The 15829-nt window shown below is 29.6% G+C and overlaps 3 protein-coding genes across 6 annotated transcripts in view; 1 reads left to right on the forward strand and 2 right to left on the reverse strand.

Moving 5' to 3' along the window:
* The window catches only part of LOC117176874 (DNA polymerase subunit gamma-1, mitochondrial), a 12054-nt gene extending 2352 nt beyond the window's left edge, over window positions 1-9702 (reverse strand). For both annotated transcript variants that reach the window (XM_033367226.1, XM_033367227.1), the window contains exons 1-2: window positions 8446-9702; window positions 1824-4814 (exon numbers count right to left, since the gene is read on the reverse strand). In XM_033367226.1, the coding sequence (XP_033223117.1) occupies window positions 1824-4814; window positions 8446-9653 (4199 nt within the window). In that variant the 5' untranslated portion in view covers window positions 9654-9702. The remainder of the gene's footprint in view (window positions 1-1823; window positions 4815-8445) is intronic.
* The window catches only part of LOC117176877 (probable RNA-binding protein EIF1AD), a 15696-nt gene extending 2957 nt beyond the window's left edge, over window positions 1-12739 (reverse strand). Inside the window, exons 1-2 of one of the 3 annotated variants that reach the window (XM_033367230.1) lie at window positions 12612-12739; window positions 9792-9949 (exon numbers count right to left, since the gene is read on the reverse strand). Coding sequence is in view for 1 of the 3 variants with exons in the window: in XM_033367229.1 (XP_033223120.1) it covers window positions 8446-8454 (9 nt within the window). In the remaining 2 variants the exon portion in view is untranslated. Of the gene's footprint in view, window positions 1-1823; window positions 1941-8445; window positions 8562-9791; window positions 9950-12611 lie in introns of those variants that run through there. The other 2 variants (XM_033367229.1, XM_033367231.1) reach the window with 2 other exon arrangements.
* A 117-nt stretch (window positions 12740-12856) lies between these two features.
* LOC117176873 (leucine-rich repeat serine/threonine-protein kinase 1) overlaps window positions 12857-15829 on the forward strand; it is a 14574-nt gene continuing 11601 nt past the window's right edge. The window contains exon 1 of the mRNA XM_033367225.1: window positions 12857-13117. The gene's annotated coding sequence lies outside the window, so the exon portion shown is untranslated. The remainder of the gene's footprint in view (window positions 13118-15829) is intronic.

Below are 15829 nucleotides of genomic sequence, written 5' to 3' on the forward strand. Positions count from 1 at the left end.
ATCGAATGATGAAATTCATCGGATCGTCAGAACTGGAAATATTTCAATTTTTTCTTGCTTTGTTCAATCTTTGAAATCTATCTGGAATCTTTGTGACATGCTAAAAGTCTTTGTGACACCTTTTAAATCTATCCGAAATCTTTGCGAAATATTTGAAATTAATGTATAGAATTCTTGAAAATAAAGCCAAGAATCAAGCGACCACATTTAGACTACCACCATAAAATTCTCTAATTTTAATTTAAAAAACAAATCTCTTAGAAAAAATCTTTGGACAAAAATAAAAAAGAGAAAAGAAAAATTAAAAGGCAACTAACCAAATCATTGTTAAACAATTCAAATAGCTTTAAAATATTCATTAATTTTGGGGAAATTGTTGAAATCTTTAGAAAATGATTGATGTTTTTTCAATCTATATCAAATCTTTGGTAAATTATTAGGAAATCATTTAAATCTTTGAAATCTATCTAAAACCTTTTGAAATAATAGAAATCTATGTGAAATATTTTGTGAATTATTTAAAAATCTTTGAGAAATATTTGAAATATTTGTGAAAAACTTGGTAATGTTTGTGAAATTATTGAAATCTTTTTGAAATTTCCGAGAAATGATTGAAGTCAGTGTGAAGTCTTTTAAATCTATCTGAAAATTTTAAAATCTTAAAAATATTTTCTAAATATTTAGTAATATATGTGAAATGATTGAAATCTTTATGAAGCCTTTTAAATCTATCTGAAATCTTTTAAATCTTCGTAAAATAATCGAAGTCTTCGTGAAATCTTTTTAATATATCCGAAATCTTTGCGAAATATTTGTGAAATCTTTATGTAATATTAAAAAAGTTATTGCAATCTTTGTAAAATCTTTTAAGTCTATCCTTAATCTTTGCAAATCCCTTTAAATCTATTCGAAATCTTTGCGAAACCTGTGAAATTTTTGGGTAATCATTGAAACTTTTTTACAAACTTTGAAATCTTTGTGAAATCTTTGGCAATATTAATTCAATATTATATTTAATATTATAAGTCTATGCTCCTGTCCCTTCTAGAAAACAGACTCCGCCGTTTCTGAAAAAGAATATTTATGTTAAAAGTTAAAATTGTTAACCCTTTAATCGTAAAAAATCATTTTTCAAACAAAAATATGAATTTTCAATAAAAGTTTAGTGTTATAGCTAAAAAAAGTCAAATTTCTTTTAAACAATTGTGACGTTCTCAACAAAAGGACTTTTGTGATGCAGGATTTAAAATAATGAGCGGTTTGACAAGCGAACTTTATTTACTTAATGATCCACTACATGTTCTACTCAAGTTGCAGTCCCTCTCCAAGACTCTAGAGAGCAATTACAAATTGTAATTACTGACGCTAGCCTGAAACGTCGAATAGAACATGTAGTGAGTCATTAAATGATTTAAATAACTAATGAATCTCAATATTCTTCAAATAAATTTTCGAGTACTTAATTCGTAATAAACATCAATTTTCTAATAAAAAATTGAAGATGATTCCCGTAAAAATGACTAGATCAATTAAGATCTTCCAATAATATTTCCTTCAAGTTATATTATATAATTTTATACATTATATATGTATATTAATTATTTTATAATTTATTATATTTGATTACTTATAATCTTTTCAAATGAAAATTGCTTTCAAATTAGAATTCAAACTTGAATTAATGTGAAATTATCTGCCACATTTGTTTAATGCGGGTTACTTGAATATTTGTATATAATGCAGTGCGTTTTTGACTAAAACAGGGGCTAATGGGATAGAAAATCGGAATGAATATAATAAGAAAAATAATGAAATTAAATCACATTTGAATCTCCTCCTTGAGGCCCTCTTTACACTTCACCAAATCTGCTTGGCCTGCATTCATCCTGCTTCTACTCGCATGCCAGGAACCCAACAACCCGCCAGACTTCTCAATAGCCTTCCAAATATCCAAATTCTCTCCAGGTGATATTTCGTATCCACTCTCGAGACCGTGAGGATTGGACGGCGTCTTACAATCTGCACTCGCTTCTTTTCTCAATACAGTATCAACTTCAACTGAAGTAAAAAACGCAACAGACATCGGGAGGTCTTGTATACCAAGTCGCGAAGAGCAAAAAGACCTGGTCAGCAAATTTGTAATATGCATTGCAAGTGCAGCATTATACTTATACTTGGTCGATACCAAATACCGAATTTCATCATGAAAGGAGAGGCAGAATCTTGCGTTATCTCGCATTAGCCATCGCATTGAAACCAGCATCAAATGCAAAAAGTCGACTGCTCCACTTTGAACCACCCAGTTAACTTTTGTGGGTAGATATTTATCCTCATCGACGCCAGGTCCTTCTAAAGCACGACTAAGTCTCGAGTTCAAAAAAGGCGTAGCCGGATTTAGACTTCCGGCGATTTCCTCAAGCCTGTTGAACATCGCTGATTCCGATCCTCCAATCCATTGACCCTTTTCAAACATTTCTCCTGCAGTTTTTCCATATATCTTCGCTATTCTGAACATCATGCTTGCGGAATATTCTTTATCTTCCAACTCTTGACTTACATATTCCTTCTTTAGTCTATAAACCTTCTTGCCCTTGGTCATAACAAACATTTTTTTAGACTTTGAGGCTGCTTCGGCTTCAGTCATTGACGGATTAAATTGCTTCAAAAGTCTCTCTGCGAATTTCTGACCAGCGCCGTAAATTCTCGCGTAGTTGATAACTTTGGCGTGGTCTCTTGAGATGCCAATCGCCTTGGCTGTCACACTGTGCATATCCGTTCCATCAGCTTTGTTCCCGATCAAAGTCATCCATCCAAAAGGTGTGGCACCGTGAATTTTAGCATGATGAGCATCGCCAATCACGGAGGCGATCCAAAGTTCCTGACTGTCGACATCAGCACCTACGATGTTGTATCCTGGAGGTGCTTGTATCATGGCACGTAACTCTGATCCTATTCTTTCTTCGTGCGCGTTAGAGGCAGTCATCCAGGTCGGTTCAACTGCCCTTCGAGTTAACGTTCCTGAGACTACGACTTGAGGAACGATTGCACCAAATCGCATCTTCCTTTTGTCCTTCCTTAAAACATTTGGAAGTCTCTCCTCCTCGAACCAAATCACCATCTGAGAAAGTATCCTATCCCTGTTATTCCTCCAGTACGAAAGCATCTTCGCAATCTTCAGAACCAAACTCGCGCTGACATCCAGACCAGCAAGAACATTCTCTGAGAATTTGTTCAGAAAGTCTTTCGCTAGCGGGTTTCCCACTTTATGTGAAGTCCCGTCTTTGTGAGGTAGTTTAAAGAACCAACAACAGTTGTCGATGTCCACGTTGCACCATATCCCACTGCCTTTGTAGAAGGTTTCGTTGACTGGGCTCTCTTTTCTCTTATAACGCCAGAACTCAGTTTTGTGAAGATCGTTCTGAACGTCCACCCTTAATGTCGCCATCGCGTAATCCACTCGGGCTTCTGAAGTTAATTGACGAGGCAGAGGACACTGATCTAGCAATTGTTTCAAGGGTATATTAGTTTGTATACTAAGGTCATTGCTATGAGGTACCAGAAATCCCCAACCGTGGTCTCTGATATAATGCAGAGGATAATTTTCCCAAGTGAGGTTTAAAATCTTTGGCGCGACTTGCATAGAAGTACTAATACTCTGGGCACCCGGTACCCAATTCTCACTGTTTTTCTTTAGACAAAGCTTTCGATACCAGTTCGGATATCCAGGCATGTGAGTCTTTCTCGCCGGAAGAAGGTATTTAGTGTCCTGAAGATAAGCAAATTTCGCTTCAAGTGGATCGCCCTCTTCTTCGTCATCCGAAAATCTTTTCTCTTGAGCTCTTTCCTTTTCTCTCTTTTCCCTTTCCTCAGCCTTCGCCTTTTCTATCTCCCTAAGTCTGGCCTTCGTCAACGATGTCTTCATTTTAATATCCTGAGTGCTCCAATCCTGATCCCACATCCACAAATCCTCTTTGTATTTCTCATTATGCATGAGTCTGCAAACTTCATCCGCTCGCCTTGATAAAATTACTTTTCCTTCGTAGTTCATATCCTCAAAAGTAGATTCTGATTCTTCTATATATCTCTGCCAGTTAGAATTCACAGGAAGATAAGCAGAGCCCAACTCCAACATACCAGCGAAAGTAACTGGATGCGGAAATCGTTCCTGAAACATCGGAAATAACTTTTCCAAAATGTCATGCGTTGCTGTGACATCGGAGGCACAATATTTCATCAAATCATTGAACTGCTCTCGAACTTCCAGAAGAGTTCCATCGACGAACAAGTTTCTGGGTTTCTTATCGATTTTCTGTCCACAGTAAAGTTCATGAACGTCGCCCAGATTATTTAGAGATGAGCGACTGCGTAAGCTGTCCTCGAGGTCTTCTTTATCCGCTTTCAACAATGCTCTCTGGAAACTGTTGATTCCGCTAACGCACACGTGCATAGACATCGTGTCGACAAATCGAGTCCCTGTTGAATTCAGCCAATATTGTTCTTTAATTCTGGCTCTGTCGTATGATACATTATGACCTATAACTATCTTCGGCCTTTTTTGGAAGCTGTTCAGTTTTTTTCCATGATCTGAAAAGATGCTTTCAAGGGGAATAAGAAAATCCATGGACAGTAAACGATCTTTGACGACGGCACCTGAACCTTCCGCGAGGGACTTCGAAACCCATCCATACCAAGCCTCTTTACTAACTGCTGTAGCTAATGTGGGAAGCGATCCTTCATTCATACAGACCTCCACGTCAAATATTAGTCCGTCTTCTAAAGGATAATCTACCTTTTCTGATCCTGCATCTGTGTATCTACATATAAAAGAATAATATTCTATGAAATATTTCAATGCAGAGTTTTCAAATTGAAATATTTCAAAAATTGACCGTTTTCTCGACAGCAATATTTGTATGAACTCTGAAAATGCTTTTTTGAGGTACCATATTTTACAACCTGCTGACTTAATAAGAATTAAAATATTCTCGTACGTCCCATTAACTAGTACTTTTCAATTTACACAAAAAATATTTTATAGTTATGTGTACAAACATCTAGATTCCAGAAGACAATTGTTGAAAATGTATAAATATTTTTTTAATGCGAAATCAGTCCAATCTAAGAAGACCAAGGAGCCTCGTTTGAGGGGAGCAGATTAGCCTCTTGCAGGTACACGAATGGACCTGAAAGTGATACCAGCAGGAACCTCGTGGAGGAACTGCTCCTATAGTCTCTCTCTACCTAAAATAAAACAAGGAGACACTTCACCTTGCTTGCGAAGAGCACTTTTATGCTGTTCTACCAGGTCACTGGCCTTTCTTCACTGATTGGTTTTTCGAATTGGTTAATTAATTCTTCCACTGTTAAATGGACTTCTCCATTTTTGACTATCTCCTATTCCACTTCTTCCCCGTTTCACGAAAACTTTTCTTTTTTTTAAATATACGATATTTTAAAATAAAATATTTGAATTACGGAGAAAAGTCTCCAAAATTAGTAAATGTACCAGATAACAACTATTGTTATCCAATATCAAATTGGAATAGTAAAAAACGTATATAGCAATTCGAAAAGAAGCTATAAGGTGGACGCATTTTAATTGGCGCAAAGTTAAATGATTAAAAAATGGAATATTATATCATGATAATAAGTGTTAAGCCGTCTTAAATTTTATTTATAAATCTTACTATAAATATTTGCAGTGTTTATTTTTCCAATTTCAAACAAAACAATGTAGGATTGAATAACACTTTAAAGGTAAAATATTCTCTCGCTAAATCTATATAAATTAAAATTTGTTGAAATATAAAATATTTTAGGCACTCAAACTATTTTTAATGAGTCAAAATGTTCAGAAAAAACGTTACGTATTTTTGAACGGCTCCTTATAAGTATCATGATTTCATAATTAATTATAGATTTTTTTCTAAAAGAAAAGATTCTTGAATTTTAGAAGGATTTTAAACATCTTTAGAACTATTTAACAAATTTTATTTTTAGCAGACTTTTTTATATCGACGTTTTTTTTCTTTTTCGTGAAAAAATTTCCCTACTTCTCATTTTTGATCTGATTTTGTGCTGTGATCCCTGTTATTGTGAGAAACAAAAACATACAACATTTTACTAAAACCGTGTTTTGAGAAAAAAACGGTTTTAAAATTTGCTGAAAACAATTGCCGTATATGCTTGAAGTTCTGAATGTTAAAATGAACGAAAATTTTTTACTAATGGTTTATATAGTACGGGAAACAGTGCTCAAATATTTATTTATTTATATTGCAAATTATAGATTACAAAAGCTACTTATAATGCATTATTTTAAATTTTAGTTGGAACAATATTTGTAGACAAAATAGAATTGCGCGAAAATATTTCGTCAATCTGAAAATTTAGAACTTCAGGGCACATAGGTAATTAAAGGAATTTACCAATTTAAAAGGATTCTTCAACTTCAAAATTCGTTCAATCAAAGTTTGTACGCGTAGTTACTTAAAAAAAAAACGATATTCAGGATTGATGATTTCCCAGATATATAATTAAAACGAAATACCAAGTTTTGTTGAAGATTAAAAAAAGTAGAAAGAGCTAAAGTTATTAATAATGATTGGCAACCCTATCCTCTATCTTTTATATCCTGTCAGTAGAAATTTAATTGAGGATTTAGGATTAAAACTTGGAATTTCAAAATAATAAAATGAGTATCTTCTTTACATGAAAATAAATATGTATTAAAGCTATGAAAGACAGACTCCTTTGAAATGTTTAGAAATTAAATTCATAATAAATCAAACTTTAAACTTTTCTTTAACGCCCAAACTTCAAATGTAACTGAAAAAGTCCCAGGAATTAAAAAAAAATTATTTTTAAATTAAAAACCCAAGAATTTAAAGATAAAGTTTGGATAATATACTCGGAAATGTCTCCATTCAAAGTAAAAAATTGTATGCAGTTCTAAAGACTTACAAATAAAAAAATTAATGGCCTTTGAAATTAAAATTTTTCGACTAAAAAAACGTCTAAATTGACCAACTGTGGAAATAAATTGTGAAATGACTTCCAAAATCGAACTGTACCTCGAACATAGAAAATTCAACAATAATTTATTTTACAGGTAGATTCTGAAACAGTTTAAACTTAAACAATTTGGCAATTTTAATGCTGGAAATTGAAACTTTATTCAAATATTCTTCAGAATTTTTTATTTATTTATTTAAATAGTTTTAAAGTATACAATATTCCATTTTTAACCTATTAAAATTAATTTTGTTTAATTAAAGAAAATAAAATTTTCCTAATACTTAGCAATGTTAGACTTTTTATTTAAAATGAGCAATTCTAAATCAAATATTAAAAAATAACCAATTTGAAAGTAAATTATTTGAATTATAAAACCTTAACAGTTTTGCAACTTTGTAATGATTTTTTTGTAACAAAGAAATGTTTTAAGATTCCAGAGAAAATTGAAAGCGATTTTTTTATTTTGAATAATTAATTTTAACAGAATACTTAATAAGATTTCAAAACACAAAAAACTTTGATAAATAAATAAGAATTAAACTATTATTAATTTAGGCCAAGTTCGAGTCAGTTTAAGAGATATTTAGAAGTTTCAAAAAAATTTTAATAATTACAAACTTGAAAAGATTTTAAAAGAATAACAAATTTTAGTAAGACCCTTAGGAAAATAGATATCGTTTTTTTTTTTTTATTTAAAAAAATTAATTTTAAGAAAATATTGACAAAGGTTTTCTTGGGACATTTTAAAGCAATTTTTTCAAATAATTTCAAGAGAGTATTCAAGAAGATTTCGAAACAAATTTTGATGCAGAAATAAAAATTCAACAGTTATTAATTTGCAAGGACTTAAAATAATTTCATTTCCACTTTGAAAATTGTTCAGTTTAAAATATTGCAATAAATAAATTATTAATGATTTTACCGTAAAATTGCTTGAACTGATATAATTTTAAAAACTTCACAAATATGTTGATTCATGATTCCATTTCAAGCATTTCATATAAATTGAAAATTGTTAAAAGCTTCCAGTTTATACGTGTAAATTATCGAACATTTGAATAAAAAAATATGAATCTTTAAATTTCAAACACCCTGAAAAATGTTTGTCACTGGGACATAACCGCGTTTTTACTGGATTAATATGCCACACTGAATTATATTCCAAGGAATCTGTGATTTAAAGCAGAATAGTATTGTGATTTAGGTTTTTAATATAATTTTGACATTCTCTTTTTGAAAACGTAATAATTTTAATATGCAACAATTTAAAAGTCAGTTGCAATCATTGCAAGATACCCTTACTCAAAACAAAATCATGAAAGTGAAAAAAAGTAATTTCGAAAGAAATAAAATATTTCTGTAGAGAAAACTGATGTAATATTGAAAAAATCTTATTTTCTCTTAGAAACATTGCATCCTCCAATATACCTTGTCCATCCTTCTTGTAGAATCCAATTCTCTGGAGGTGGAGGAACTTTGCGAATAAGTTCATTCACAACTTTTAAGTAAGGCTTAACCTGGGCACTGGCTATATTATAAAAATGTTCTTCCACGTCTTTCCCCTCCAAAACAGGTACTTCTACATGGACGTTCGGAAAAGGTGTCTGGCTATCCACATTTAAACCAAAAGCTTTCAGTTCCTCTTTCACGGAATTTATTTCCTCTGAAGAAAGAGACCCCTGATTTCCATTCGGAAATATATGTTTATACAAGTCCAAAGGAAGCATTTGCAAATTAATTTCATTCACTCGTTGACTTTTTTCTGAATTATTATTCCCATTTGTGTTATCCGTACCAGAACACTTAGCTGAAATTGTTTCTGTGCCACTTGTTGAAGAATCCTCATTAATTTCAGCTGCAGGAGATTCCTTGGTGCCTAATTCTTTTAATTTAGATGCGCCGTCCCTACGTTTAATTATTTTATATTCACTTTGTTTATTTCGAAACTTCTTCACACTTTGATCGAGGATCTGTTTAATAGAAACTGGTTTCTCACTGAATGACTCGTTTTCATAAAATAATTGTTCTACTTTGATGTCAAATTTTTTATTCTTGCATAAATCATTATCTACGATATACTTCTTCGATCCAGAAATAACTCTAATAGATGTATTCTTCTGCGAAATCTTTTCCAAACTTTCATGGTCTTCTATGAAATGTTCTTTTGTTTTAATTGTACTTGCGCAACGTGAACCCCTATAATAACCATTTGAAAATGTTGACATTGATCGCTTAATTATTTCATATTCTGTAGCACGAAATGTTCTGTTTAGTAAATTGCGCTGTGAGACAAATTTGTAAACAGGCATGTCTGAAGAGGTTAGGCGATAACTTGAATATTTTCCACTTTTATCCTGTGCATTTTCAACAACCCGATTTTGTTTTATATTTTCACTTGACGCCGTTTCATGTTCTCGTTTAATCACTTTAAATTCTTTTTGGGATAAAAAGTTTCTATAATCGCTATAATTCTCAGTTTGTTTTGAGGTTAGGAAATAACCTTTTGAAATCGGAGCTCCTTTGCTCTTCGAATGCAATATCTTCTTGGAAAATTTTCTCAACTCTTTATGGGGAACTTCACTTATCGCATCGGAGCACTTGTGCCTTATTGAAATACCTATCAATTTAGAATTCATCGCGCTAGTCGAAAAATCACATTACTCCGAACTGAAGCTGCAATTGCACCTACACGTGACGTTACTTTACAATTGCAACAGTGCTGGCATCACGAACGCAAATGTATTATTTTTAAGTATATTTCAAAGGAACATTACCTGAAAAAGACAGCAGACGGACTTAGTGATTTCCTTTTTCTCCTTACTAACGTTTCGAGGGGTTTCAAGTGTTGAAAATTCAATAAAATCAAATTATGTCGACGCGGGTGAAACTTTGCAACTGCGCGGCGACAATGCGCAGTTATTGCTTGCTGCTCCTGCTCGAGTGGAATAATTAATTATTATTAAAAGTCAATAGTTTTAATTGTGTTAATGGACAAAGAGACAACATTTTTTCTATAATTCTAATGAAAATTGAAATTATGCCCTTTTTTATATTGTCGTGTATAATCTTTCTTCAAATTCTGAAATATAGACAATAATTTTTCTACTCATTCATCTGGAATTAACAATAGTAAACAAAATGTGAAGACTTTTCGTCCGGAAATTCTACGCGATTTACCTTTAGTTTTTTTCTCGGAAAATAAAGATTCCGTCCTCAGAGAAACTATACACAATTATGTTATAAATTGTCTTTTTTTAAGTTTTCGAGGCCCTGATTTATTGAGCCGGAGTTTTTAATCAGTGCGTCAAATTTAAAATAGACGGTCTGAATGCTAAGTATGTTCCAAAGTTTTTAGTAAAAAAATATATATTTAGTCGCTTTAAAATTCACTCAATACTGCATGACAGGATACTTATTATTTAATAATAAATATATTTATCATACATTCAAAAATATTTTAGTTTTTGTGGCTGTGAAACTAAAATTTCTTTTTTTTCTTGAAGAGCTTATTCAAAAATGTATATTTGGTTTTAATTTTATTAATTTTTGGGAGCCTACAATTCCAAAGTCCATACAATTATGTAGTTCCGAATTAAAATATTAGAAATATCAGGACAAATTCATTATTAAATCTTTCAAAATTGGAAAATTTCATACTAAAAGGCTTGCTATAGTCAGTTTTAAATTCAATAATTTTAGATTTAAATATTCTGAGTTGCTTGGGTTTTATCTTAAACATAGAAAATTGTCTCAATTAAAAATGTTTTCGAAATCATAGAATAACAAATTGAAAGACTTGATAGTTTAAAAGATTCTTAATTAAACAATTTTGAAGTAAATACATACAGAATAAATTTTGATTTAACACATAAGAATTGTTCGATTTTTAGTTGAAATTTAAAAATCGATTAATTCAAAAGTTCATTTTCATGTTCGAAATTAAAATTAAAATATTTGAATTTTAAAAATTATAATTAACAATATGAATAATTCAATTTTAAACGTTTATAACTGATTTTTTTCATTTTTTGCGGTAATTATGACGGTGGATATATTTTTTAATCCTAAAAAAATCTCTAATCAATTTTAATGTAGAATTATAATTTTTATGAAATAAAAATATACATTTTTAAAATTTTAGAAGTTTGAATTTGAAAGATTCTATTTAGTTTTTAATTACAAAATTTAATCGCCTCGAATTGAAAATTATTCAAATTCAAAAGTTTTCAATTTTTAATTATTTAGTTTCGAACAATTTTAATTAAAAAAAATAAAATTTAAATTCATTTTAATTTTAAATAATCTGAATTTTCATGTCGAACGCTAAATTTTCAATTTTTCTCTTTCACAAATTGTAATTTAAATTTCAAATTAAAATGATTGCATTTTAAAAATTATAATTAAAAATTTGCAATTTTTTTATTTTTATAAAACTTAAATTTCCCTCAAATAATTGCAATTTTAAAAGACTTGCGTACAAAAAAGTGTTAATATTACAATTCTTGGTGACTAAACATTTGTTCAGTTTTAAATAAAATTCGGATTAATTTCATTTTTAATTTTCCGTAATAGATTTCTTGTTATTTTCTTAAATTCACATTTAAAATCATTTTTTATATAGAACGTTTTTTTTTTTTTTAATAATTCAACTTTAAAGGCTTATGATTAATTTTTTAAATTTTTAATGGTGAAAATGACGGTGGACATATTTGCTGATCTTGGAAAATTTTGACTGATCAATTTTAATGTTGAATTATGTTTTAATGTAATAATAATATTAAAATTTCAGAAAATTTGAAAGATTCGATTTCGCGCTTTTAATTATAAATTATATCATTTCAATTTCTTTGAATTTTAAATAAAAATAATACTGTATTAATATTGAAATATTATTATTAAAATATTAATTTTTCTACGTCTTGAGATTCTTCCATTTAAAACAAAAGTTTCAAGTTTTAATGCTTTGAAATAGACAAAGATACGACTTTATATTTATTTATTCATTTTACATGTATGTCTTTTCAGACTTTTACATTTGTTTCTCCTTTCCCCACTTAATACTAAAATACAATATGTGTGAGAGATACGACATTATAATAAAGTTGTCCAATATTCAAAATTTTAGCCCGAAAATTTCCAATTTTGAGTTTCTCATTACAAATTTTGTAATAAAAAAAATTCCATTTAAAACGATTTTATTTAGAAATGTTGTAAGTTCAATTCCTTTTCATATCATACTTTTCCAAGTTTACCTAATCTAAAATTCTTTGATTTCGAACGTTTTCAATTCAAAATTATTAAATATATATATTTTTTATTTTCAAACATTTTCATTGAAAAATGATTAATTACTATTTATTGCTTTAAAAAAATTAATTGATATTTGGGCATTAAGCTAATAATGTGTTTTAAAAGTTTTAAATAAAACCGAAAAACGTGAACGCGCGCTTTGCGCATGTGCATTTATTGCAATTTAATAATAGCATTGAAACAAAAACCATATTTATAAACTATACATCCTATTAACAATTTCTCTCTGCGCCAAAAACACATAAGTATATGTAATAAAAAGTTACACAATTAAACAAAAATACCGTAAATTCCCGTGGGTCGCCTTAAATTTCGGAAATTCTTGAAAAGTTTCTCAGTTTGAATGTTTTTGAAGGTGTGAATGTGCGGCAGAAAGAAATAAAAATGGCGGCCCCGAGGTTTGGTGTCATAACCTCTTTCCACCTCTTCTTTCTTAGTTCCTAGTATTTCAAGTGTATATTTTAGCACTTTGAATGTGTGAAAATGATAACTGGTGCATTTGCGGTAGACTCGATTCCGCACTATTGATGGCCATGAAAGGAGCCAATGAACAAATTGTGGTCTTGTCGTAGAAATGACAGTCCTATGTTGATGATTCTCCACAATAAACCGCAGGAATAAAAACTTTGCTTTGATTTTCAAATCGATGCTGATATGATGGGAAATAATTCCAGACTTGTCAAATCGCTCTTAGAAATTTGATTTCTGTTGATGCTGCGAGCTGTCGCCGATCAGAATGAAAATGCCAGTGGAATCTTAACTTTTGGCAGGTTGACTGCACCTGAATAAGGTATGACTTGATTTTAAATCGTTAATGCGTTTTTGGGTTAGAAAAAATCGTATAGCACAATTCCGAGTTGCTATAATTTTTTTAAATTTGTCTCTGTTTTTTCTCTGTTTGTGGTTTTGCGTTTATAACCGGCGATAGTTTAAGAAAATGTTATTGTTTGTATTATTATATAAACTGACATTTTCATCATTAATAAACTTGAAATATATTTCTTTTTTTACTCTTTATGATAAATTTCTGCAACAATCACTATCGCTGGTGACAAAACATGCACTTCTTGGTTATGTTTTGTTTTTATTGCATAATAATTTCAAAATAAACAATAAATGTCAAACTTGATGAAATAACGGAAAACTCAGGCTCGAAGAAAGTTATATTTATTATAGTTTCTTTCCGTGCTCTAACTTTTCATTGGACTCTCAAGTTAATATTTATAGACTTTCACATTGTGTGATAACTTTTCATTATTACAGTAGATCATTCTAATGTGAAATCGCACGTTTTTTATAGTTTTTATTTTTGAAATATCAATTATATCAAATAATAGGAATTTCATTGGATATATTACAATTTGTTTTGTTAGAAAATTACTATTTCTATATGTAAATTAGGATATCTGGATGTGTCAAATATTAAAATCTGGAAGTCTTCGTTCGATTTTAATAAAACTTGGTGAAATTATAGTGCTATATGAGAGACATTTTGGGCCCAGAAAATTTTGAAAAAATTCCAAAAGTTTTTGGTGTGGAATATTTTGAATTATCAGCATTCTTAAAACGGATAATTTAATTTTAAGAAAATTTGTATGTATTAGGGATGAAAAAATACATTTTTTAACAATCAAATTTTAAATAAAAAATGTCGAAATTTTACACTAAAAAAAGTCCAAAGGAATTTTTTATTCAATTTTTCATGGAATATTCGCCTTTTAATTTTTGTTATATTTTCGTGTAAGGATCACTTTTGGAACCACCTTTAACAAAAGTTTATGACACTTTTAGGGCTCTCTTAGGGGTGTGTAAAATGATAAAAATTGCTGAATTGTAATCATAATTTTTATAAACAAGTTGAATTAATAAAAGCTGCACATTATAGATGGCTAATTTGTAAAGGATATTTCGGCATTAAAATTATTTACTTTTATCGACAAAGTGACGCTTAAGCATAAAAATATGCCTCTCAGTATTATTTGTTAATTTTGGAAGTAAATTATGTGAACAAATTCTCATTATGAACATTTGAACTTTACGAATGATAATTTTATCTTTCAATTGTCTTTAATTTTTGTATTATTATTTTTTATTTTATAAACAAATTGTATAAACAATTTTCAAGTGTGGATATTCAAAATCAACAATAAGTAATTTTTTTCTTAAGTGTCCCTAAATGAAAGTGTCAGCCAGTATTAGCAGTGACATTAATTTTAATTCTTAAATATCCTTTAGAAATTAGCATCTCTAGGGAACCAGAAGAGTCTACATCAATGTTTTTTTTTAATGGAAGGTGATTTTATCTGAAATCCTTATTTCCCAATTTGATAACAATTAAAAGGGGAGTATTTCACACAAAAATTGAATCAAAAATTTGTTTAATCTTTTTTTTTTTGGCGAAATTTTGTATTTTTCTATTTAAAGTTTTATAGTTTAAAAACGTATAATTTCATATCTAATATCTGTAAATTTAATGTCAATAATTCAAAAAAATCAATCCAAATTTAATATGGCGTATTACTGAAAATTTTGTTAAATCCTTTGGGTCTAAAATATCTTTTATAGAGCGCTATAATTTCAACAAGTTTCATTAAAATCAAGCGAACACTTGCAGATTCTGATATTCCTGACATGTTGTAGTTACTCATGCAAAATAATAAATTGGGTGAAATTACAATCACGGAATTACAATTGCTAAAATAACTCTTTTATAAAAAAAGGAATACTTTTACTTGGCATTTAAGCAGTTAGTCCCATAAATATTTTACTTGCATATTTTGGATTAATGAATGTTAATTTAATTATTTATTGACTAACATTTTATTTGAAATTATTATGAAAATTCTAAATCTAAAACATTGGCATATTTTACCAGATTTTAGAAATGTATTTACTTCACTGAAATAAAATGATGGTTTGAATTCTTCATCAAGAAAACAATTGTCGATGACTATCAGTGGCAAATAAATCAAATAAACGCATCTGTTTAATTTTTAAAGCAATTTTTTTTATTAAAAAATTCAGTCACTTTTCCAATTTTGTATAAATTATAGTATAGGCATAAAATAATACGGATTACAAGTTAATGATGAGTTATCTATGCGCATATTACAAATAAAGTATTAGAATTTATTTTCTAAAGCTAACCATTACATTCTCAATTTCAAGCTTAGAATAAATTACAGCCGATGATAATAATTAATTATTCGTACAAATGTTGTCTAAATTTCTTCTGAAGAAAATATTCAGCATTATATTGTGTTCATGTATTGACTTTTTATTAATACCACGTAGGTTGGCTCTTCAAGCCTTCTGTTTTGTAATACTTTTAAATTCAGTTAACTCCAGTTTTATTTAATTAATGATAACTGGATGGAAATCAAAATGTTAGAATTATTCAATTACAATTTTTTCAAAAGTATTTCAGATCATTATACTTCATATATTACGAAAAACCTTTTTGGACGTTTTTTGGACCCTCACTCTTCCCTTGTATTGCTGC

The sequence above is a fragment of the Belonocnema kinseyi genome, chromosome 7 (genome assembly GCF_010883055.1).
Source record: "Belonocnema kinseyi isolate 2016_QV_RU_SX_M_011 chromosome 7, B_treatae_v1, whole genome shotgun sequence".
NCBI classification, from domain to species: domain Eukaryota; kingdom Metazoa; phylum Arthropoda; class Insecta; order Hymenoptera; family Cynipidae; genus Belonocnema; species Belonocnema kinseyi.